We start from the raw sequence: 26927 nt of genomic DNA on the forward strand, positions 1-26927 counted from the left end.
AAATTGTTTAAAATAACTAATATTTTATTTTTAATATATTGGATATATTAAATATAGGATATCAATTTTTCAGAACGTAACTTTTCAGGGATAGAAAAATATCTTGAATTCTCTATGAGAGAAAGAGAACAGTGATACAAGCAAATGTCACTGTTCTTCAAAAAACCTAGGTTCAAACTTTATCAGATCTCATGTGTTGAGAACATCTGATAAATAGATTTTGCCTATTATTTTGTATAGCGAGTTCACGCTCGTTCTTTGTGTGTTGAGAACATTTTGGAAGATCTTGGTGTGAGATCTCAATGATTTTTGCCATACAAAAAGATAGCAGCAAGGAAGGACTTGAGGTAATTTTCTATTCATGTCTTTGATTCAATATATATGCATGTGAAGAAGTAGATCTAGAAATCTTGTGGGATTAAATTAACAATTTAATTGTTGTTCCGCTACGTACGATCTCTGATTTGATCTATATAAACCAACATGATCATGACACTATAAAAGAGGTAATGATGGGAGTGAATTTTCAAGGCATAGGGAAGCGCAATAGCCGTCAGACAGCTTTTGTGAAACCGAAAAGACACGTGGTTGGCACGTGGCAGTTTTGAGTGAAGGGATTCTGTTCGACTATCTACCAGATGATTATTGCTTCATTAAGTCTCGCGTTTAGGTGCGACCAGTCTGTTCACATACTTCTATTTATTTCCTTTTAGATACGCAATCTTGTAATAACTACATTTATTATATTTCTTTTTATTACCTTGATACGCTAATCTTAATGGGAATTGTTATCCCCATTTCCTGCGTGGACCCGAGGCATTCGTCCAGGCCCATGGTCAGGGGCTGTTCAACATGTGGGCCCAACCCAGGGCCTCTTGGTACGGGAATGTCCAAGAGGGGCACGGGCCCGGGTGCACTTCTGGGCCCATTAGGGGGGTCCGGTATGGTCATCCGAGTCTCGTCATCCGGGAGACGTGCAGACAGTTCGAACCCCCCACGACATACGCGTCCTGGTCCCGGACCCTGGTACGGTCCGGGCCTGTGGTAAATGAAGAGGGACAAAGGTAAATGAACCCGGATCACATCGTCCCCGGTTGCAGGGACCAAGCGTCCAGGACCCTGAAGCCGCCCCACTTTTCACCTACGGAAAAGGCCACCTCGGGATTGCACGCCGTTGTTTCAGATCTACGTTGCCAAGAACTCTGACTAGTCTTGTCCCCTGAATCTGCCTCGTAACTCGAAGTGTCCAGACCAAAAGCACCGTTTTGTCGGGCAAAATATAGCTCTTGGGGCAACTTATTGGGCCTTAACTGGTCTGGAATTCATGTATGTTTTATCTTTTATATTGGGCTTCCACTAGAAAGGCCAAGAGTATCCATATCACTGATGGGCCCGGGTCATACCCGACCCAGACCCAGTGTTCCCATAAGCCTATAAATACAGGCTATAGAACACTGGAAAAAGGATCTCTCTTCAACTAGTATGCAGTTACTCTGTAAAAATATAGAGAGAAACTCCATTGTAAACGACTTTCCAAGCTCTAATACTATTGACTCGTGGACTAAGGCTCATTAACGCCCCAACCACGTAAAAATCCCGTGTTAACCTTCTACTTTTCTTATCGTTACTCTTAAATAATATTCATTAATATAGTTTCCGAAAATCTCGGTAAACAGTTTGGTGCTTTCATTGAGAGCTGAAGGAAGCAAGTGCTAGCATCAAGCCTTTACTACAATGGTGAACACACGACACACAACCTTCGACCCTAGCAATCCAGAGCATGGCAACAAAGACCCACTGCCTTCACAACACCTCCCTCAGGATCTGCCCGAGAACGCGCCTCCTCAAACATCTCACCATGACGAGTCATAAGACTACGAGGGTGGGACAGAATACGAAGAGGAAAACGAGGAGGAATATTATGAAGAGGAAAATGAGGGGGAATACCACGACGAAGTTGCGGATCCCGAGATCCCCGAAGGAGAGCCCAACCAGCAGGACTTGGAGGTGACCAGACTGAGGCAAGTCCTAGACCAGGAAGCCAGGATCGCTGAGCAAGCGGAGGCGCATCGACGGATGCAAGAGTCTCTCCAGGCCCTACAGGCATTCATGGCCGCACAAGGTCCGATAGCCAATCCCGCAATTGGCCCACTTCCAAGAGCGCAGCAGGCTGCTCCACAAGCGCGAGCGGGGTCCCCGAAGAAGCAAGCCCGGCCCCTCCCCCGGAACCGTTTCCTGAGCCAGCTCTAGGAAACCCGGACAGGGAGAAAAATAAGGCCGGTGGAAAGACCCGAGAAAAGGCCACCCCCATCGCAAAGGTTGGGACCCGTTCCCGGCCGCTCCCTAGGAAAGAGAAGGTGCGCCCCATCCCAGGACGAGGCCACCCGATCGATCCGCAGGGGACGTGGCTGCGGAACGCACAGCCCCGGCACGCCCCAGGGCGAGACGGGCAGGAAAGATCTTTGCACCCAAGTGCCTAGGTTAACAAGAACCGTCAGGAGCGGCCTCGCAGCGAGGAGCATCATGCCCTCAGTTCAGGGGACGATACGTCCCGGATAGACTTACGCGACAGACTGAACGCTCGGAAAGAACGGGCGTGCAAAGAAAAGATCCTCCCACGAGGTGGTGACCTCAGAAACAACATCAACGACAAGAAGAACGAAAGAATCCCCCTGGAAGATGGCACGGCCAGGCAGCTCATGGAGCAGATGGCCGCTTTGAAAAAGGTCACGGATCATCTGGTCCGCAAGCAAGAAGGCACGAACACCGACTCCGATGAAGAGGATAAAGAGCCCTGCGCAAGGCACATCCTGGACGCCATACTCCCCAAGGGGTTCAAGATGCCAAGCCTCACCGCCTATACTGGAAACACCGACCCCAGGGACCATCTGTCCCGATACAACCGGCTCATGACGGTGGCCCATGTCAGTGACGACGGCAAGTGCCTCTGTTTCTCGATCACTTTGGGCGGTCCGCCGAAGAGTGGTGGAAGAGACTTAAGCCGGGATCCATCCAATCCTGGTCCGGGCTGCAGTCAGCGTTTCGCAAACAGTTCGTGGCCGCCATGAGGACGGATATGCAGATCAGCGCCCTCGCAAATATCAAGCAACTCCCTGCGGAGACACTGAGGGCCTACATCCAGCGCTTCACTGAAGAAGCCTCCAAGACGAAAGTGGACGACGGATAGCCCCTGGTGGCACTGCAGTCCGGAATCCGGGCCGGGTCCCCCCTTTGGGATGACATGCAACGTAGCAAGGCCGCTACCCTGGAAGAGTTCATCAGGAGGGCCCAAGGATTCATCAACTGGGAGGAAGCTCAGATCCAGGCTTTCGGGTGGCCTCCGGCTCCACAGCCCGTCCCCCAATCATTCCCTGGATATGGGGGACAGTTCCCGGCGTAGTCCTGCACCGCGCCCCCCATTGCCCCGGGACCGGCCGTCGCGCCCGGGGTCAGCTACACTCCTACGGTGTATGGCCCTGCCACTTTAGGGTATGCCCCGGTCCAATCCACCCACCTCTTCGGTTATGGCGTCGCGCCGGCAGGACACAACATGGCCCCTGTCGGGGCCCAGCAGTCATAGACAGGAGCGACTGAGGCGAGCGTGAACCCCTCTCGGGGGAAGCGATCTGGCAGAGGCCAGAACCGGCCCGAGCCGGTCAAGAGGGGAAAGAGAGGCTACGAGCCCCAATGTTCAGAATACACCAATCTGGTGGACACCAGGGAGAACGTCTATCTGGCCACAGAAAGGGCGGTTCACTACCGGAAACCTAGCCCCATGTTTAAAGGGGGAAGGAATCCGAGGGACACCAGCAAAAGGTGCGCCTATCACAAGGATGTGGGCCACACCACCGATGAATGCCGGCAGCTCAAGGATGAGATTGAAAATCTCATCAAGTTGGGGCACCTCCACCAATGGGTTAGGATGCCCGTGGGAGTCCCGGGCCTGTCAGCAAGCCCTGGACAACCCACGATCCCGGGAACACCCAGAGCATACCCACCTCCGGGAGGGTATGCACAGGGACCCCCGGCGCAGGCCCCTCAGGGGGCCCCCGTCGCGCAGGTTCCCGGCCCCGGAATGCCTTACCCCTCCGGGGCGGCACACCCTCGAGTTGACGGACATGTGGCCACCATCTCGGGCGGACCTCACCTGGGAGGACCATCCAGGAATGACCAAAAGCGCTACCTAAGCGAGCTAGACCACGATCAGTAGGTGTGCGCCCTTGTCCAGGTCCTGGCTCAGCACCCTAAGCTGATAATCCTCCCCATCACCTTCACGGAGGACGACGCCCGCAATGTCCACTTTCCGCACCACGACCCGCTTGTCATAGATGCATAAATCGCCAACAAGTTGGTGTCCCCCATGTTGGTGGACGACGGGAGCTCCATCAACCTGTTGTTCAAGCCCACTTTCACCGCCATTGGCTTGACTAAAGCGGATCTGGCATCGTGCCCGACCCAGATTTACGGCTTCAACGCAGATGCACTTCTCCCCATGGGAAAGATCCAGCTGCCGGTTACACTGGGGAGTGAATTGCAGCACTCGTTCAAGTTCTGCACCTTTGTAGTGGTGGACTGCCCCACCGCTTACAACGTCATTTTTGGCCGGCCCGCATTGGTCGAGTTCGGAGCCATCACCTCCATCTGTCATCTTTGCATGAAGTTCCCATGCGACAGCGGAGGGACAGGAACTGTCCGGGGAGACCAGAAGAGCGCCCGGAAGTGCTACCATGTGTCGGCCCGGCCCATATACATGATCCGAGAGGAACCCGTTGAGGACTTCGTCGAACCAATTCCCCTTCCGCTTGCTGAGAGGGTGGTCCAGGAAGAAGATGACCTGGACCCACGGATAGGGGATGACCGCGTCCTGGAACCAATGGATGAGATAGAAGAGGTGTGCATCAGCGACACCGATCCGACTCGGATCATCCAAGTCGGAAAAAGTCTGCCGGCAGACGTTCGAGCGGCCATCATTGCCCAAGTCAAGGGATACCAGGATATCCTGGCCTGGTCTCACTCAGACATGACTGGGATTGACCGCAATATCATTTGCCACGCGTTAAGTATTGACCCAAACGCGACCCCGGTCCGCCAGAAACGCAGGCCTTTGGGGACGGAGAGGGCCGAGGCCCTTAAGTTGGAGGTTGAGAAGCTGTTTTCCATCAATTTCATATGTGAGGCTGTGTACCCCGTGTGGCTGGCCAATCCCGTCTTGGTGCCGAAACCGAACGGGACGTGGAGAACATGCACCGACTTCACAGACCTCAACAAAGCCTGTCCGAAGGACTGTTTCCCGCTGCCCCGGATCGACCAAATGGTGGATGCTACGTCCGGATACGAGATCCTGAGCTTCATGGACACTTACTCCGGCTACAATCAGATCTCTATGCACGTGGCAGATCAGGAGCACACCAGCTTTCAAACCGACAAGGGAATTTACTGCTACATAGTCATGCCTTTCGGACTGAAGAATGCTACTTACCAAAGGCTCGTCAACCGAATGTTCCGGGCCCAGTTAGGGAGAAACATGGAGGTATACATCGATGATATGCTGGTCAAGTCCAAGACATCCCAGAACCATTCGGATGACCTGGCGGAGGCCTTCGCAGTCCTCCGGAAGTACGGGATGAAGCTGAATCCCAAAAAGTGCACTTTTGCAGTGGCCTCCAGGAAGTTCCTGGGCTTCATAGTGAGTTTCCGGGGAATAGAAGCCAATCCAGATAAGATCAAGGCACTGATTGATATGGCCTCTTCCCGAAAGCATAAGGACGTGCAAAGTATGACTGGGCGAATAGCCGCCTTGAGCCGCTTCGTTTCCAAAGCCACGGACAAGTGCATCCCGTTCTTTAACGTCCTTCGGGGAAGCCAGCGTTTCGAATGGTCACCCAAATGCGAAGAGGCCTTTCGTAAGCTGAAAGAACACTTGGCCTAAGCCTCAATCATGGAGAAACCGGTAGAAAGGGAGCCTCTGTATCTGTACCTGGCCGTGACTGAGCACGCGATCAGCGCCGCGTTGGTATGAGAGGAAGAAAGGGCACAGCTCCCGGTATACTATGTAAGCAAGCTCTCGGTACCCATTGATTGAAAAGATGACATTCTACCTGCTGATGGCATCCTAAAAGCTTCGACCTTATTTTCAGGCCCACGCCATAAAGGTCCTGACCAACCATCCCCTGCGATAAGTGTTACAGAAGCCCGAGTCATCGGGAAGACTCTTGAAGTGGGCCATGGAGCTAAGCCAGTTCGATATATCCTACGTCCCTAGGGTGTCTATCAAGGGACAGGCCCTGACCGATTTCATCGTTGAATGTTCCGGGGTGCCTCCGGAAGACAATATTCTCAAAGCCCCCGCGGCGCCCGTGTGGAAAGTCTTCGTGGACGGAGCCTCGAATGAAAACGGGGCCAAGGCCGGGATCATCTTGGTATCACCGCAGGGGCACCAGTTACAAAATGCCCTCCGTTTCCAGTTCAAGGCGTCGAACAACGAAGTGGAGCATGAGGCTGTCTTAGCTGGGCTGCGTTTGGCCCGGGAGGTAGGGGCAGCGAACCTGGAAATCTACAGCGATTCCCAGCTAGTTGTCATACAAATCTCGGGGGAATATCAGACTAAAGGAGAGAGAATGGCGGCCTATGTGACTCAAACGAGGGAAATGCTACAGGCATTCACAAAGCATTCCATCCGCCAAATCCCCCCGGAGAAAAATGTCTTCGCGGATACACTAGCAAAACTGGCCACCGACGCCGAGGCAGAGCTGGCCGGACTGGTCCCCATCAACCATCTCCCCGTCCCAAGCATCAGGGCACCCATAGACCACACCGTCGATCACTCCACCTCTTGGATGGGACCGCTCATCCGCTACCTGACTACCGGGGAAGTTCCAGCCGATCGGGCCGCAGCCAGGAAACTCCAGTATCAAGTCCACCGATATGTCATGATGGACGGAAAGCTCTATCGCCGGGGTTTGTCCATGCCTTACCTCAGGTGTGTGTCCGGAACTGAACTAAGCACCATCATGCATGAAGTGCACGAAGGTTTTTGCGGAGATCACACTGCCGGGCCCAGCCTGTCCAAGAAGATCTTGCGCCAAGGATACTTCTGGCCAACCATGAAGAAAGACTGTATTGACTACGTCCGCAAGTGCGAACAGTGCCAGAGGTACGCGAAGGTCCCGCGGGCCCCCCCGACAGAAATAACCTTGATGACTAGCCCCTGGCCCATCGCAGTATGGGGGATTGATCTCGTCGGATCCCTCCCGACCGGGAAGGGAGGGGTGAAGTATGCCATCGTGGCCGTGGACTATTACATGAAGTGGGTCGAGGCGGAGCCCATGAATACAATCACTTCCAAAAAGGCCTTAGATTTCGTCATCAATAACATAGTGTGTCGGTACGGCCTCCCCCACAAAATCGTGTCTGACAACGGGAAGCAGTTCGACAGCATCCACTTCATGGATTTTTTGCGATAGGCACAGTATCATCAAGAGCTTTTTCGTGGTTGCCAGGCCCCAGGGAAATGGGCAGGCAGAAGCCGTGAACAAAATCCTGAAGGGGACGCTGAAGAAAAAACTCCAGGCCTGTAAGAGCAAATGGCCCGAGGAACTGCCCCGCGTACTATGGGCTTACCAGACGACCGAGAGGACGTCAACCGGACACACCCCCTACTCTATGGTCTATGGATGCGAAGCCGTCATCGCGATCGAAACGACCGTCCCGTCCCACTGACGAGACACGTATGACCCCGCCCAGAACCTGGCCTTACTCCAAGAATCACTAGATCTCATCGAAGAGATCCGGGAAGAGTCGTAGGTGCAGCTGAAGATGTACCAAGGCAAGATCGCGCGATACTTCAACTCCAAAGTCAAAAGTCATAAGTTTGGAACCGGCGACTTGGTCTTGCGAAGAGTCTTCCTTGCTACTCAAGATCCGGGAGTGGGGGTTCTGGGCCCAAATTGGGAAGGGTCGTACGAGATCCAGCACGAGGTGTGCCCCGGGACATACCGCTTAAAGCGGCTCGATGGCTCGGAAGTCCCGCGAGCCTGGAATGCGGAGCATCTCCATAAATACTATCAGTAGTCGGGATACCGAGTTTCAATTTAATATTTTCGTTGTAAACAATGTACGCCTTAGGGCGACCCTTTTTTTTCAAACAATGAAAATGGCGTGTGCAAAACGTCATAACGGAATATTGTAAAACAATGGTAATCTTTCTCAAGTGACCCCAAACCAGTCTCCGCTCACTTGCGGGGGGTATACCGGGTATAAGCGATTACCCAGCGGGGCGCAAGCTCAGGTTAGCCCCAATTCAAAATAGGACCGAGCCCAAGGCCGGTCCCACCCCGGACGAATGATGTCCGGGGGTATAAAACAAAGAGGACCGAGCTCAAGGCCGGTCCCGCCCCGGACGAGCGATGTCCAGGGATAAAAATATAAATAGGACTGAGCCCAAGGTCAGTCCCACCCCGGACGAACGATGTCCGAGGGTATAAAATAAAGAGGACCGAGCTCAAGGCCGGTCCCTCCCCGGACGAGCGATGTTCGGGGATAAAAATATAAATAGGACCGAGCCCAAGGCCGGTCCCACCCTGGGCGAACGATGTCTGGGGGTATAATATAAACAGGACCGAGCCCAAGGCCGGTCCCACCCCAGACGAACGATGTCCGGGGGTATAAAACAAAGAGGACCGAGCTCAAGGCCGGTCCCGCCCTGGACGAGCGATGTCCGGGGATAAAAATATAAATAGGACCGAGCCCAGGGTCGGTCCCACCCTGACGAACGATGTCCGGGGGTATAAAATAAAGAGGACCGAGCTCAAGGCTAATCCCTCCCCGGACGAGCGATGTCCGGGGATAAAAATATAAATAGGACCGAGCCCAAGGCCGGTCCCACCCCGGACGAACGTTGTCCGGGGGTATAAAACAAAGAGGACCGAGCTCAAGGCTGGTCCCGCCCCGGACGAGCGATGTTCGGGGATAAAAATATAAAGAGGGCCGAGCCCAAGGCTTGTCCCGTTCCGGACAATTGATATCCGGGAGGTAGAAGCATCCGGGTTGCCCCAGGGCAAAGCCATGGCCTAAAGGTGATAAAAGGACAACAGAGCTCCAAGCTAAACTAATCCCCGATGGCCCTGGCTTTGGTGCCAGGATTAAAAACCCGGTGAGTTAAGTCGTTGGGTCTAGTCCAGGCCATTGGAACCGGAACTAAACCCTCACAATCAATTAACTGCGGCAACAAAATGAAATTTCTACTCGAAATAACGAAAGGAAGCCAATATAAAAACTAGAGAAGGTAGCAGTGTTTTGAACTTAATTACAAGCCAAAAGTACTAATAAAAAATAAAAAGAAAAGGGGACGAGGCCGGGGTTCGGGCCTACAACTCGTCCGCCCGGAGGTTTGCGCCCTCCTTCTCCTTGGCCTCGAACTCGGCCCGCTTCGACTCCGGATCAGGGAAGACAAGGAGGTTCATACTCTTGTCCTTGCACCAGGCCATGTAAATGGCCTCATCAAAGGTGACCTCCAGCAAGCCCTCGGCCTCCTCCTTTTCGCGGCGGGATATTTCGTGCACCGCCTTCTCCAAAAGGAGAGAGTCGTCCAGTTCGCAGACTCGGTCCTTCAAGGCCTGAATCTCCTCCTTATCCAGGACGGACTGAGCCGCGACCGCCTCCAAGAGTGTTGCCCGCTCATCGGCCTCCTTTGATTTCCGGGACAACTCCTCTTCCAATCCGGCCTTGGCACGGTCGAACTCCTCGCGCTCCGTCTGAGCACGGGCCACCTCCCGGCCAAGGGCCTCCTTGGCGGCCTCCCTTTGATTCACGGTCGCCTCCAGCTCCAACTTGGCCGTCTCCATCTTCATGGCCAGCTCGGCCACCAGATCAACACTCCGATGGGACAGCAGGTCAACCTGGAGCAAAGAAAAGTTAGAAAATAAAATACTCATCAACAAGTAAGGGAAGGAATATAAGAAGACAAGTAAAAGTTACCGCGGTGGCCTGGTGGCGGAGAGCCTGGGAGATGAACAGTACGTCCGGGTTGTCTATCGTGGCGTACCTCTTGAGCTGGAGGTTGGACATGGTGTTCCCCACCTGGTCTAGCAGGTCAGCCGCCAGGGGGGCTGTGTCCTGTCCGAGTTTAGGGCGGAAGCCCGCTTCGGCGACTGGCCGATCCACGATCGGCTGAGGAGCGCTAAACTCGACAGGACGCTCCGCGAATTCAACCTGACGGCGGATCGTCAGGGCTCTGTAAGTTTCGTCCCTCCAGCCCCGACCGTTTTCCCAGGTCCAGTTGATCAGCCGGGACTGCTCATCCCGTAAAGTGGACTCCCCATCCTCGAGAAGAGTCGGACGTAGGGGGAGAACGGGCAGGGCAGGGACCTCCTTCGCGGCCAGCCGACTCTCACCATGTGACTCTTCAGCCGAGCCAGTTCGCCTCGTTCGGGGCCTCTTCCCGGTGTTTCCCTCTTCGGCGCCAGCATCCGGGCCCCTTTTCCCAGAGCTTCTGCTGACCACTGCGCCCGCCTCCAAGTCAATTACGGGGTGCTGGACGGGGGCGGAGACTGCAGCAGGCTCCACGGCTTGGATGGGGACCGCGGCTAAGGCTCCCCCACCGGGACGAGGCTCCGGCCCGGACGCCTCCTTGTTGAGACTGGGCTCTGGGCCCGTCGCCTCGCTGTTCTTCCTGGCCGCCTTTTTGGCCGCCCTGTCCTTGAGGAGCCACCTCATTTCGCTGGCAGGGGTTGACATATCGGAGTCCCCTGTAAAAGTACAGAAAAGGGAGTTAGGATGGTAAACCAAACAGAAACAAAAACACACGTCAAAGCTAAAAATGACTCGGGACGAACCCTCATCTATGCCCCGGGCGCGACTCAATTCCTCTAAAGCAAATGAATGGACTCGATCCCCCATGTCGTCCGGGTTCAGGAAATTCCCGTACTGGAGGAACCCAGATAGGAACATAAGTATCTCCGAGCCTATGGGGATGGGGGCTGAAGGTCTCATCTCCCCGTCGGCCCCGAGTACGGGGCCCGGGGGTACTAGCCTATCCTTAGCTAAGTCCCCAACTCGGGGAGCATAAGTTAAGATTAAAGGGGAGTTACCTTGCCCCGATACGCTAGCCCCGGGAGTCCCAATGTTTGGTAGGGCATCTTCGAAGAGCTCCTCCAGCTCCCCTGAAGTGGCCGCCTCTGTCGGGGCCTGGTCCTTCTTGCGCCGGGCCGCGTCGGCTGGCGCCGCTCTCTCCACACTGACAATGTGGTCCAGGGCCAACTGCTCCCGGATGTCGACGTTCTTCTCGCAGGCGATGCCCCGAAGGTTCGGGATGGCGATGGTTTGGGTGGCCGCGAGCATCCCGACTAGTCGGAGATTGTCATCCGTGACGTAGCCACCCACATCCAGATCCTCCGCGCTCAACCCGGAGTAAAACCTCCTTCTTTCCATAATGAACTCGGTGAGGGGAGTTTGAGCGAAAGGCCCTGCCACCCAGAAGATATGATAAGAAACGACAAAAAAGGATAAAGAATAAAAAAGGAGAGGACCGGGAAAATACTTACCCACTCGCTGGAAGTCCAGCAGCAGTGTGGGGTTCTTCTCCACAAGGAACCTGGACGTCATGAACCAGTAATGCCTGACGTCCGGGGGGTGCCTCCAGGAGCTGGTAGGAGCGGGATAGCCACTTCGCGGCTTCAGTCTATAAAAGCCGTCTAGGGTCTTGTCCTTGACGTTGACCTGCGACTCCAGCTTGTAGAAGTACAAGATCTCCGCGGGGGTGGGCTCCGCGATCTCCTTCGCGATGCAAAACACCCGCCATCCAGCGAGTAGCCGTTACGCTTGAGGCAGAAGTTGAAACGGTGCAATTCCCACGTACGTCAAGAACCGCATGAAATAGTCGTGAAGCGGGAGCGTAGCTCCCGCACTGATGTGGCTGGCGCTCCAGGCCCCAAAGCCTTCCACGGACGTATGCGCCCGCTCCTCAATCCTGGCCATGCGGTTGTGAAAGAGTCCAGGGGTTGATTCGATGCCCAGACGATGCTCCAGGAGCAGCATCATCCGGTAATTCCGGAATAGGTTGGGTGCCACATCCATTTCCCACCTGTTGCCCTTGGGTGTCCGGGACCTAGGAGCGACGACAGGGGCCCCATTGACCTCTTCTTCAGAATGGAGTATAACGCCCGTTGCCATAGTTGACGATCTGGGAACAAAGAAAGAAAGCCAAGCAATCAGTACCTAAACCCAAGAAAGTCGGTTAAGGTACGGGGGGTCTCCTAAGGACTGCTTGGAGCCCCTTCGGATCAAGTCCGGGATCACCGAAGAGCCGCGGGACCCTGATCGGGAAAGAAGAAACTACTAAGACCCGCCCTCTGTCCGGGAAGCATCTGGATATAGAGCAACCCGAACCAGGTGGCCTTCCTAACAACTCCTAAATGTAATACCTAAACATACGAATTAAAAGAACAGCATAAGTTCATATAGTCATCAAGAGGGTCAAGGGGACTTACTGTGAGTTGTTGGCCGTAGAAGGTGGTGGTCGTCCGACTGTAAGGACGGCAGAACTTCATTCTTGAAATGGTGTGGCCGGTTCAGCAGTTTGTCGACAGGACAGGCCCAAGACGCGTCTTCAGGCAGAAGGGCAGAGGTTGGGGTTCTAGGGAACAGGCTGCGGCGCAGAGTCAGCAGAAGGTGGTGTATGCCGTCGGCGATGTCGGACATGCAAGGCTTGAGCAGAGCTTATCGGTTCTTAAACTGGTTCGAAAGTGTAAAAATGTCAAATTGGTTTTTGTGGGGTATTTATAGTGGCCCCAAATCCTGGCCTCCGATCCAACGGACAGGTGTCTCCCCATCGGACGGTCAGGAGTCGCGCAAGGATATTTATGAGCCCCCTCAGATTGGATCCTCGCCGTCTCGGATCTAACGGCCCAGGAAGGGCGAATGCCAAAGGTCGCCCCATCCTATGGTCCACCGCATCCCAAGTATATTAATGATGGACCCCCGTGCGGAGGGGACACTTCGTGACTTGTGCTGACACACTAGCCTAGGCCTAGCGACCCTTGAGAGGGCTAGGCGACCTTTCAAGACCTGTGCAGCAATCGCCTGGTGACACGTGTACCCTTGCCACGAAGCGGGACAAAGGTAAACGTTCCCGGACATTGGTAAACGATCCGGGCCAAGCATACGACCACTACCAATGCCTGCTGTCACGGACCCGCGATCCCAAGCAGGAACTGGGGAGGCAATTGTGCAAGCGTCTTGGGGACAATGCAAACCTCCTCCTAGCAGGCCTAGGCAAAGGCTTGGGGGGTAAGTGTTATCCCCATTTCTTGCGTGGACCCGGGACATTCGTCCAGGCCCATGGTCAGGGGTTGTTCAACATGTGGGCCCGGCCCAGGGCCTCTTGGTACGGGAATGTCCAAGAGGGGCACGGGCCCGGGTGCACTTCTGGGCCCATTAAGGGGGTCCGGTATGGTCATCTGGGACAGTCATCCGGGAGACGTGCAGACATTTCGAACCCCCCACGACATACGCGTCCTGGTCCCGGACCCTGGTACGGTCCGGGCCTGTGGTAAATAAAGAGGGACAATGAACCCGGATCACATTGTCCCCCGTTGGAGGGACCAAGCGTCCAGGACCCTGAAGCCGCCCCACTCCGTGTGGGCGTTGTCCCCACTTTTCACCTACGAAAAAGGCCACCTCGGGATTGCACGCCGTTGTTTCAGATCAGCGTTGCCAAGAACTCTGACTGGTCTTGTCCCCTGAATCTGCCTCGTAACTCGAAGTGTCCAGACCAAAAGCACCGTTTTGTCGGGCGAAATATAGCTCTTGGGCCAACTTATTGGGCCTTAACTGGTCTGGAATTCATGTATGTTTTATCTTTTATATTGGGCTTCCACTAGAAAGGCCAAGAGTATCCATATCTCTGATGGGCCCGGGTCATACCCGGCCCAGACCCAGTGTTCCCATAAGCCTATAAATACAGGCTATAGAACACTGGAAAAAGGATCTCTCTTCAACTAGTATGCAGTTACTCTATAAAAATATAGAGAGAAACTCCATTGTAAACGGCTTTCCAAGCTCTAATACTATTGACTCGTGGACTAAGGCTCATCAACGCCCCAACCACGTAAAAATCCCGTGTTAACCTTCTACCTTTCTTATCGTTACTCTTAAATAATATTCATTAATATAGTTTCCGACAATCTCGGTAAACAGGAATAAAGGCCCATCGGCCCATGTAACCTCCTTGAGCCTATAAATAAGAACGAGAAGGCTCAAGGAAAGGACTTTTGACCTTTGAACTTTTACTCTTTGTATTCAGAGAGAAAAACATAGTGTGATTATCCACCGAAATTGTAATTCTCCTAAGACTAGTGAAACTCAAGAACCCTAGTTCTTTGATCACAGTATTGGGATCCAATATCAATAATAACACTAAGTGGACGTAGGTCATTACCACCTAGTTGGGGCCGAACCACTATAAATTGCTTGTGTCACTTTCTTTCCATTTGATTGTCTTCTTGATTGTCTTCTTGATTTCCTTTTTGTTCTTTGTCGTTTATTTAACTCCGTGTCGTTGACCAAATCAAGGGTCAACACTAACAGATACTATCGAGGCATATCGAGACCTATCGATTTCTATCGAGGTGAATAAAAATCTCCAAAAAAAACCCAGATTTATTCATACCTCATCTCCGATCTATCCTATGAACAAAAAATTAACAAATAAACCAGCCCAGACAATTTATTGTAGAATAAACAAGTAAATCCCTCACATTTGCCTATTTCGGGGTTGTTAAGTCAATCTCGTGGGTTTTCTCGCCTACTTCGGCAATGGTTTCTTGCCACTTTTGGTGTTGTCGTGGTCGTGGAAGACAAAGCCACAATGAATGTGCGAAAGGAGAGTGAGAGTTTTTGAGGATTTTGGTTTCGGGACCGAGAATAGAGAGAATCCAAGAGAGTAGAGAGTGAAAGTGAGAAACAAATGAGAGAGATATTTTTGTTACTAATAAAAATACTATGATCAAATGCATGTATATACAGTTGGTATGGTATTTTTCCTATAGTATCTCATTTAATGCATCAATAGTCAAATTTTCTTTAAAAATAAAATAAATTAAAAAAATCAATAAAAACAAATAATATAAAAAAAAGTAAATAAATCTTAATTATTTTTAAATGGTATAAAAATTGTATATTGAAAATTAATAATATTTATGTGTATATATTATAATATTAAATATTATTATAATCAATGTGTAGATTTCCCTTTTACTAGAGCCCAATTTTTGTCCGCACCAGCCACGTATCATTATATTTATAAGTGAGGCAAATTCTCGTGGGCATCTTCTAAAATGGTATATAGTGCACTTCTTTGTGTTTTTAGTTCAGAAAGTATTTTCGGCGAATTTTTTTTTATGACTGTGGTCATTGTACTTATTTAGAATATTTTACAAATTTTCAAAAAATTCAAAATAATTTATAGTGCCGAAAATAAAGTTTAAATATGTTATATTCTACGCGCATAAAAAAATTAATCATACGTGTAATAACTTATTTTAAACATACTTTTTGGCACTATAAATTATTAATAATTTTCTGAAAATTTATAAGAAATACTAAATAACTACAATGTATATAACCATAAAAAAAAAATTCACCATAAATACTTTTCGAAAAAAAATAACAAAAAATGCACCGATGTACCCCTTTTGGAGAGTGGCCCCGAGATTTCCTCTACAAGTGATATATCGATGTAAGCATAAAAAGATTCTTGGCATAAAAAAAAAACTATGAGAATTGTGTACTTAGCTCATTTCTTCAGCCAAACCACTCAAAAAAACAAACTATGGATTGTTTTCGATTTCGAGTTCATGTTTATAAGTTATATTTATTCATAAACTGCAAAAAAAATTATTCTAAAATTGTCGTTGACATTTCTGATTGCCATAAAAACCCCTAATTAATAATCCATGTTCACTTAATAGATTAATAACTGAGACCCATGTTTTTTTACACACTAATGTGAGAGTATTATTAACTAAAATAACATCTTCTAAAAAAAAACATGATTCCACACTGTAAAAAGTGTACCAAATCAGTGAAATAACCAGTTGACCGTGATGTAATATATTAATTAATTGTTTCTTTTTTTTTTATTATTAATGATAATTTTGTAAATAGATAAAGGAAATTTGGAAAAGAATCAGAATAAAAGATAGATTTTCATTATATCAAAAAAAAAAAAAAAAAAAGAATACAATAAAAATAAAGGGAAATTCTGGCGTCCCTCACAGGACTAAGTCTTTTATGTGAGGCCCAGAAATTTGCCAAGTGTCAAATGTACGTTGGTATTAAAATGTTGACTTTTGAGTATTTTGACTTGGTATAATCGGTTGTATAACCGGTTGTGTTTTTTTAATTGGCACTGTTTAAATAATTGGGGGTAGAAGCGTAATTTTAGGTCCAATAAATAGTACAGTTGAGGGTTTTATAGTAAATATAGGTAAGGGTTGAGACTTATTTATGATTGTGGATACGTAACTATTTGACCGGTACTAAGTAACTATTATAATTGACTTAGACAAATGTATAATAAAATAACGTAACAAAAATTGAAGCTGTTATATTTTTTTTATGCTGTATAAGAAATGAATATAATGTGGTGGCAAATTTTTAATATAAATAATAATTTTTTTTAAATGTATTAATTATTGAATGACACACCGCATTACCATTTAGTAGTTAATTTTTGCATGGGCTTTTTATTTTGCATGAATACTGGGCATATTGGTATATGTATTAGCCACGTAAGAAGTTTTCCCTGAATAAATCAACACTCTTCATTTTGGCCCCTTGGCAACAATGGCAAAACCTTCTATTCTTTATCTCGTCAATGTCCGTTCGGAGATTGAACAACATGCTGAAAGCCACTTTCTGGAATGTACTCCTGCTCATGTAAATCTCAGGGTCCGATATCTCTAAGTCTGAAGAGGAGGAAGGGACCATTTTTGCATTTGACTTTTCCCGTCCAGCACGAACAGAACTCGCAGGGATGAGGTTTTTCTGGGGTCGTCCTTTGTTATAGCAAACAAAAAAACAGAAATGTCACTATGTAAAAAAAAAAGTTTACCCAACGTGCATTGACTACCCTCTTCTCTTTTTAAAAAAAAAGATGTTCTTTAGCAAGAGGAATGGCAACTGCTACATAAAGTATTTACCTCGCTTACGCCGTGGTTGGGTGGTGGAAGGATGCCCTTGAAGTTCGCCACCTTCCACACTCTGTGGCTGTACGCCCTCTTCCACTGGGCTTGCATCACTTTTGATGGTCATTTTCCTGGGACGACTGACCCGTTGGAGGGAACGAGGCCTATGAGAGTCCTCGATCTTTTCGGCCGTCATTGCGGGGGAGCGGGTGGCCAAGGCTTTGTATCTCATTTTCTTTGGAGTGGGAACTCAAAGTAAAGTCCAAGGGGAAAGAATTCATGAGTACATTTTCAAGTTTATTAAGTAATGTGAACCCTTGTTCTTCAAACAGAGAAACTGAACAATCCTTATCAGAGTTGGAGAGGAGAATAACCTTGAAAGGTTAGTCGGGGGAGGGAAACAAATTGATTCAATTTTCATAAGTTTTTTTGAAAAAAAAATGCAGTTAACACGAAGATAAACGGTAGCCGGTTAATGGGCACACATATGGGGTATTTAAGTATTTTTGCACACCCAAAGCCTTCAGATTAAATCCAATTGTTGAACACAAAAAATGCACACATCCAATAACTCATATTTAGTGAAGAACTAAGTCCACCCAATGGAACTGAGGGACTCTAGAAGTGCCAAAAAATAAAATATAACCAAAATAATAAAAAAGTAAAAGATTAAACTACCCCTTATATAAGAATAAAACTCATATTATTAACCATTATTCAATTCGAAGACAAGAAAAATTTAAGGACATAAATGGAAATTTAAAAAGAGGATGTATATATATTTATATGTATATACATAGATAGATATGAAAAGAGTGGGCAGTTGCACACAGATAACTAATCTATTGGCAAATTGGCGTTTTTTCCTTTTGTAGGGATTTGGGTTTGGTAGTTTGAGCAACAAGTAATCCCAAATCCCAGGCCTAGATTACGAAAAAATCTTTTTTTTACACCATACCATTGTTGAAATCCTTGATTGACTTCTCAAACTCCGGCGAGTACGGACGGATTCAATTTCGATGCCAATGGAGGACGAACAAGACACATCCTTTCCCCACCACAAGCTCTGCGGTTATCTCTGTGCTGTTCTCACTGTAGACACTTCTCCTCATCCCTCCCCTCGACTCGGCACCCGCTTTCACATCCTCCGCCATAATTCCCAGCTCCTATTCAGATCCGACGACGTCGTTTTGTCGCCGGTGAATGCAGCCCAATACCAATGCGAGGGGGAACCGAAATTGGTTGGCACGGAGGAAAGTTGCGGAATTCCGAAGGGGAAGCGGAAGAGGAAGAGGAGCATTGGACTGGTCAATGGGAGTATGAGCGTAGTGGAACAGATTTACGCATTGGTTACCAACAAGTGCTTGCAGATTGATGCTCGAATGGTATGGGCTGAGGAGGTCGGTGGTGGCTCGACTTCAACCTCAGCTGCAGGGGAGGTGAGAGCAGTGTTACTCGTCGATGTTTATCTTCCGATTGAATTTTGGTCCGGCTGGCAGTTTCCCAAATGCGGATCCATTGCCGGTGCTGTGTTCAAACACTTGAGGTAATTGCTTCAGCTCCATCCAGTTCTTCTTTTTTTTTCATTTTCGTTACGGTTTATTCTTCGTCTTGGAAACTTAATTGTACCACTGGTTCCCAAAAACTTACTTTTCTAGGATTGTCACTCAATGGCATCCCAACATTTTTTAAGGGCCAATGTCATACCACATAGCCTATCAAGTTGGGTTCAACAATCATTCTTCTGCCACATTGACACCCAAAGTTGGCTTTTGTTCGTATTAACCGTAAGACTGATAAGTATTTTACGAATTATGGGTCGTTACCTTTGATGAGGTTTTAAGCTGTGCTGAAGGGGAGAATGAGAAATAGTTGATGAGATGACATCAAACAGAAAAGATTTTGCTTAGAAGTGTAAAATAGTTAAGTGTCTATAGATTGTAAACACAACTTTTAATGACAGTGTCGGTTAAATAAACCAGAAATTAGTCGCAAATTTACCTTCTCGAATAAATTGGAATTATATACGTAAATGTACTTAAATATAACAATTTCCATCTTTTGCCCTTTTCATCACTTTGTCTAAAATATGTGTTTAACCTAATTAGTCCAAGAACATTTCTCCTGCAGTTGTAATTGGGAACAAAGAAGGTTGATGATTGCCAATGAAGATTATTTTAAAGATACCTTAGCAGCTGGTAGGGGCATGTGGAATCTCTCTGATTGTCATGTTCTTGGATGCAAGCTACATTATGATGTCACTGATACTTCAAGGAAAAGACTATTTGAACTTCATGAAATTTTTAAGAGTTTACCTAGTATTACGGAGATGGGATATCCCAACGCTTATAGAATACAACCTGTTGGTGACTCTTGTAGATCTGGCATATGGGAACTATCTGATGACATTCTGATTAAAATACTAGCTATTCTTGGCCCAACAGATTTAGTTAGGATTGCTGTAACCTGTCGTAACTTAAGATTCTTGGCTGCATTAATCATGCCGTGTATGAAACTTAAATTATTTCCTCATCAGCAGGCAGCAGTACAGTGGATGTTACATCGTGAGCAGCATGCTGAAGTCTTGCCTCATCCCCTTTACATGGCTTTCACGACTGAAGATGGATTCTCTTTTTACATGAGCACTATTTCTGGTGAAATAGTTTCTGATATACCACCTACTGTTAATGATTTTCGTGGGGGAATGTTTTGTGATGAACCTGGCTTAGGCAAGACCATAACAGCTCTTTCCCTTATCCTCAAGACACTAGGAAAATTGGCAGATCCCCCAGATGGTGTAAATGTAATCAGGTGTACTCATAATGGTGATCAGGTATGTGGCTATTATGATCTTGGTGATGATTATGCGGTTGGTAGTATTGTGACCCCAGGAAAGAGGGATGCTAGTAAGAAAGCACAAATAGGTGCTGAGAAGCTTGGCTACTACTCGTCTAAAAGAGGCAGGCTAAGTTTTCTTAATGAGCACGTTGCAGGAGTTAGGGATTTATGCTCTAATAAAGGAAAAGAAACTCCGGCAGCTACATGCCCTGAGCCAGCAATGCCTGTGACTCGTTGCACAAGGAACTTGAGTCGCATCAGGAAAAACCTGTTTTCCACTGTAGACAAAGATTCTGGTTATTTTAATGAAACAAAGTCAGGATTGAATTCTTGTAGAGCTAAGCATGTTTTGGATGGATCAGGACAAGTCTCTTGGGGAAAGCAAACTGATATGTCATATGAACTTTCGAATGTGTCTAAGAAGCATAGCAAAGTAACTACTGATCATGACCATTGTAATGATACTTGGATTCAGTGTGATGCTTGTGGCAAGTGGCGGAGGTTTCAAGAAAGTAGTATGTCCGGTACTAATATAACATGGTTTTGTAGCATGAATACTGACCCTCTATATCAGAATTGTACCGTTCCAGAGGAAACTTGGGACAAAGGGCAGCCAATAATGTATTTACAAGGATTCTACACCAAAGGAACATCTGGAGGACAGGAACAGAATATTTCATTCTTTGCTAGTGTGCTTAAGGAGCATAGGTCCTTGATGAATTTTGCAACCAAGACAGCCTTGAGATGGTTAATTAAACTTTCTCCAGAAAAGCTCACAGAAATGGAAACAATTGGACTTAGAGGTCCTTTTATCAGCACATGTGTAGAGCCAGGTGAAGATGCCCTTGATTTTCATAAAATATTTGAATCATTTGGTCTAAGAAGAGAAGTCAAAAAGCGTATTATTATGTGGTATTACCCACAAAACCTTCACAACTTGGTCTTTGATGTGGCTGCTCTGAAAATTGCTCTTTCTCTCCCACTGGATTCAATCCGGTTATATGTATCAAAAGCAACCCTGATAGTTGTTCCTGCAAATCTAGTTGATCATTGGAAAACCCAAATTCAGAAGCATGTCAGACCTGGTCAGTTGCGGATTTATATTTGGACAGATAATAGAAAGCCTTCTGCACACAGTCTGGCCTGGGACTATGATATTGTCATAACTACTTTCAATCGCTTAAGTGTAGAATGGGGAACCCATAAGAGAAGTGTACTGATGCAGGTGCATTGGCTTAGGGTCATGTTAGATGAGGGGCACACCCTTGGATCTAGTGTTGGCTTGACAAACAAACTGCAAATGGCTGTTTCATTAGTTGCTTCAAACCGTTGGATATTAACAGGAACACCAACTCCTAATACACCCAACAGTCATCTATCACACCTTCAACCATTGCTTAAGTTTCTTCATGAGGAAGCATATGGGCAGAATCAAAAGTCGTGGGAAGCTGGAATTCTTAGGCCTTTTGAGGCGGAGATGGAAGAAGGACGGTCTCGTCTGTTGCACTTACTTCGTAGGTGCATGATTAGTGCTCGGAAGGTAGATTTGAAAAATATTCCGCCTTGCATCAAGAAAGTTACATTTGTTGATTTTACCGAGGAACATGCAAGAAGTTACAATGAACTAGTAGTTACAGTACGGCGTAATATTCTAATGGCTGACTGGAATGATCCTTCTCATGTTGAAAGTCTGTTAAATCCAAAGCAGTGGAAGTTCCGAAGCACAACTATTAAAAATATTAGGCTATCTTGCTGTGTGGCAGGGCATATAAAAGTAACAGATGCTGGTGAAGATATTCAGGAAACTATGGATGTTTTAGTTGAAGGGGGTCTTGATCCCATGTCAGAAGAGTACGCTTTTATCAAGTATAACCTCCTTTATGGTGGAAACTGTGTCAGGTTAGTAATACATGGCCTTTTGATTCTTGTTGTTTTCACTCTTGAAGTTTCCTGGATAATAATTGGATGATCAACCATGATTTGACATGTTTTAGGTGTGGGGAATGGTGCCGTTTACCTGTCATTACGCCATGTAGGCATCTTTTGTGTCTCGAATGTGTTGAGTTGGACAGTAGAAAGTGCACTTATCCTGGTTGTGGAAATTTATATGAGATGCAAACTCCTGATACCTTAGCTCGGCCAGAAAATCGAAATCCAAAGTGGGCTGTCCCAAAAGATCTTATCGAGTTACAACCATCATATAAACAGGCATGCTTAGCTTAATGACGTATTCTTCTCCTTTAAAACAACCAGTTTTAGTTTTCATGTTTTTAATTTGTTTACAGCAAACACTCTAACTTATACATATCACTGGATGCAGGACAACTGGGATCCTGATTGGCAATCAACGTCTAGCAGTAAAGTTGCTTATCTTATACATAAGTTGAAGGAACTACAGGATGCTAACAGGGAGATCTATCAAACTAAAGATGGTGGCACTGACAACCAAAACGTTGAGGGTTTACTTTGTACTTCTACAATAAATGAATCTGATGAACTGACCCAAGAGTTTGGTAGTTTCAGAATGAGTCCTGCTCACAAAAGAATTATGGATAAAGTATTGGTATTTTCTCAGTTTCTGGAGCATATACATGTTATTGAGCAACAGGTAATTAATGTAAAATGAAAAGACTTCTATTTTTATTATTATTTTTTTTGTGGATTTTATTTGTGCAAATAGTTCTTTAACTTGTTCTTGTTTCCAGCTAACCATTGCTCATATTAAATTTGCTGGGATGTATAGTCCAATGCATTCTGGCAACAAGGTAGATATTCTTTTTTTCTTTATTATTTGATGCTAATTTGTTTTCTCCTTTTCTATTTGTTAACTCCATTTATTTTGTTCAGATGAAGTCGTTGGCTTTGTTTCAACATGATGCAAATTGCCTGGTGCTTTTGATGGATGGAAGTGCTGCACTGGGTCTCGATTTGAGTTTTGTATCACATGTTTTTTTGATGGAACCAATATGGGACAAAAGGTTATATTCTTACAACCCTTGCCAGTTATTTTTAAATGACTGTTAGAATGATCATTTATGCAAAAGAAATAACTTTGTCTGTCTATTTCCAGAAAACAATGTTCTTTCCTTTCTTCCTTGTGCAATTTATTCTCATTCTTTGTATGTAATAATATTGTTATATTGATTTGGACCTGATTAGCATGGAGGAACAAGTCATCAGTCGTGCTCATCGGATGGGTGCTACACGTCCTATTCAAGTGGAAACTTTAGCAATGCGAGGTACCATAGAAGAACAAATGCTGACTTTCTTACAGGTAAACTTTTTGGATGACTGTGCGATTGATAAGCCTGACAGCAGCCTTGCTTGATGACTGTTCTGGGGTCATAGATGCCTTAACTTTACACTCTTTATTCCTTATGCTTGATTTATCATGCATAGATTCACTCGACTCACTTGAGACTTGATGGTTGAGTGGGAATGAACTAACTTATCTCACGAATACTTATCTTAGGAAGGAAATCTGACACTTGTTTTGTTTTGGTTATTCCACTGTTGGTGAGAAGATCATTTTGTTGCCTTTCTCTGTCATGCTAAGTGGAGCATTTGCCTCTAGAGTTCGAAAAACCTGAAACTTATTCTGAGTTTTTCAATTCAGTCCATTCTCTAGCTTATTAAGAGAGGAGTTTTATTTTACTAATGTTTGCTGCTGTTGTTTCTTTTTATGCATGTATCACATTTTATGGCTGTGATTCCTGTGGTTTTCCACACTTTTAATTAATACCCCCAAAAAGTACTTGAGCTTTTTTTTTTAGTCAAATTTATCAATATATTTTAAAATTTTCTATTATTTATATAAAATAAGGAATATAATTTTAATGAATAGGTTTTAAATTATTGAGGGTTTTTTTTAAGTTGTGGTTCCCACTCTCTCTATTTAGGTCCCAAAAGTTGATTTTGTATCAGTTAGGTATCCCAATCTTTTCGAATCATGTCATTTAAGTCCCTAAATGCTATTTTTGTATTTTTTTCTTCTTTGAAAACAAAAAAAAAATTCAAAATAAATAGTGAATCATTCTTAAAATATTTAGACATTTAATTCATGACATGAGAAAAAAAAAAATATTTTCATGACATTTTTAAAAATATTTAATATTTTTATAAATCAAATTAATTTTTTATTAAAAAAATATTCTTACCTACATTATTATTTTATAATTAATATTAATAACTATATTATCTCGATTATCTTGATAATTATGTTTATGCTTTTTTATTTCATACATTTTTTTTAAAACTTAATAATAATGTATATAAAGTTATTTATATGTATATATATATATGATTAGTTACAAGTTACATTAAAAAAAATTTACAAAATAAAAAATATGTATATTATAAATATTAATAATCTCGTGATAGTTCAATTTTAAATATTTTTTAAAATGTTATGAAAATATATTTTTTCAATGTCATGTTTGGTATTTTTATAAATTAAGTTGTCCGATTTTTTATATTTTATTTATGTATTTTGACAGAAATTCTATATAAAAATAGCATTTAGGAACCTAAATGATACTATTTGAAAAGATTAGGGACTTAACTGATACAATATCAATTTTTTGGACCTAAGTGTTACAAAGTGTAAAGAATGTGGACTGCAATTGAAAAAAACTATTAAATTAATTCAAAGTTTATATTTTGAATATTTACGTTTTTAAAGAAATTAATATTAAAAATTCAATTAGTATTTTTAAATATATTAAGGTATTGATATTGAAGTTAAGGATATCTAAGTCTTTAAAAATATTAATTTGACAAAAATATATTCAAAGTACTATAGAATTGAACAAACAAAGATTAGTTTTTAATTTTTTGGGGAATTTAGAGACAAACGTATTATTTTTTTTAAATTCAAAGGCCAAATGGATATGTTCCTTATACATCAAATTGATGGGAAAAAGTGATTGTCTTCTTGGTTTTCCTTCAGGATTCTGAAGAATGCAGAAGATTTTTAAAGCAAGAGTTTGGAAGGACTGATTCTGAAGGTGCTCGAACGCAGCGCTCATTACATGATTTTGCTGAGAGTAATTATCTCTCTCATATCGGGTTTGTGCGGACAAATCCTAAGATCTAAAAAGGTTTGTGCATAATTCTTTATGCTTTCTTTTAACTTTTGTGATGTAGCTTGAAATTTTGTGGATTAAATTGTCTCACTGTTCCTTCTCATCAAGATTATAAGTCTTAAATAGTTTTTTCTTGTTTATTATAATAGATATATTAGGTTTTTGAAGCTTTAACTTATTTAAAATTGATGAAGCTGTCATGCTATCGTGTTCTTACATAAAAGATATTAGGAGTGGTACACTTGTAGAAAAAAGTTATGTTCTTAATATAAATTTGCACATATCAGAAGATATAGGTTCTCTTTATTTCTTTATAATTTTTTTTATTTATTATTATAAGAAATGACAACAATTGTATTAAATTGTGTAAAGAATAATTACAATGAAAGGAGACCATGTAAGGACCAAATGCTAAACTCACAAAACCCCAAAATAAAAAATGACAACAGAAAAACGAAAAAACTTACAATATTACATCAAGCAATCCCATTCCCTTGACAAATTAAAAACTTTTGACACTCTTTAGCCATATAGAATCCCACAGCTTGATTCTTTCCCAAATGTGCTCCAAGTGGGTCTCTTATCTTTTAAAATCCTGCCACTTTTGTCCAACCAAATGTCCCACGTCATAGCCAAACACCAAAATTCCAAATTAACTTGTTTCTTATCGAAGCGTCTTACAAATTCATGGACCATCAAATCATAATAAGTCCTTGGTTGGGTACACCATTGTAAACAGAATTAAGCTAGAAACTTAGTCCATAATCTTCCTGCAAACTAATAATGTAAAAAAATTCTTCATCTTTGACTCTTAGCTACTATGATGTGTCGCCCTGATCATATTGTCTGGTTACTGCTATCATCATCACTGAATTATTACTGTTGTTTTTGTTTTTAGCACTTATCATTTTGGTGCTACTGCTAAATCTCAATTATTTACCATGAATGTCTATATTTCAGTCATGCAACCTTTTTGTGCGTGTAGCAATCTTCTTTATGATTGAAACATTGCTTCAGAGAATTCTAGGATAACCGCATGTAGCAATTAAAGAGGAATAGCAGAATTTTAACCATATGGGACAAAGTTTATAATTATATTAGAAGGTAACTTGTATCACTTGATTAAAAGGAGTCCTTGACATTCTTTCTTTAGCTTATACAAATCTGTTGGTATTCACTTCGCATATATTTTTTTTCACATAGTTATTGTTTTCTTCCAGGGATTGTAGATAGGTTTTGACCATAGAAATATGCGCTTTTGATTCATTATGTATTGCCTATTGTGCGGAGGCTGAGGCTGAGGCTGAATTGATGCAGCAGATTGCTGGACATAAATTGACCTAAGATGAAGTCTGCTAACAACTACTAATTTCAAGAAACATTGCCTGAAATGGCATCTTTTAGATACCTTTTTGTAGGTTGCATTTGTAAGTTGTAACCATCTTCTCGTAAATCGTTATTCTTTTGATTGAGATACGAGTGAAAATAATTGGGGTATCTAGCTTTTTCTTTTGGTCTTAGCAAAGGTGAATGTGGTGATGGGGATATGGACATTTATGTACATATAATCATTATTATGATTTATACATATTGAGGAATTAATTTCTTGTCAAGTGTTGACCAATGCAATGACCACTGTTTATTACCCACACTGATAACACAAGTTTTGATTGATTTAAAGTTAGAGAATTACTAAGGGGCATCACTGGTGCTAACACCACAAAGAGTTGTCGTACTGCTATTGATGCAATTCAATATTGGGTTCTACATATTTGTATTTAATAAATATTATGGGATGTCGATAGCCAACCATAAGGTGTTA

General features: G+C 44.8%; 1 protein-coding gene across 3 annotated transcripts; it reads left to right on the forward strand.

The window, feature by feature from the left end:
- The first annotated feature begins 18004 nt into the window (after nt 1–18004).
- Nucleotides 18005–26718, forward strand: LOC133798721 (F-box protein At3g54460). Of its 3 annotated transcripts, none has more exons than XR_009875984.1 (10): nt 18005–18729; nt 19314–21920; nt 22016–22229; nt 22342–22629; nt 22727–22786; nt 22869–22999; nt 23181–23295; nt 24970–25120; nt 26066–26209; nt 26326–26718. XR_009875984.1 is itself a non-coding variant. In XM_062237174.1 (9 exons), exons 1-8 carry the CDS (start codon nt 18203–18205, stop codon nt 25114–25116), a joined length of 4089 nt encoding a protein of 1362 aa, XP_062093158.1. In that variant the 5' UTR covers nt 18005–18202; the 3' UTR covers nt 25117–25120; nt 26326–26718. The 3 variants fall into 3 exon arrangements, 1 of the variants encoding a protein (XP_062093158.1); XR_009875985.1 differs by having other exon boundaries at nt 26091–26209; XM_062237174.1 differs by lacking the exon at nt 26066–26209.
- Nucleotides 26719–26927: the final 209 nt, after the last annotated feature.

Source organism: Humulus lupulus, chromosome 8 (genome assembly GCF_963169125.1).
Source record: "Humulus lupulus chromosome 8, drHumLupu1.1, whole genome shotgun sequence".
NCBI lineage: Eukaryota > Viridiplantae > Streptophyta > Magnoliopsida > Rosales > Cannabaceae > Humulus > Humulus lupulus.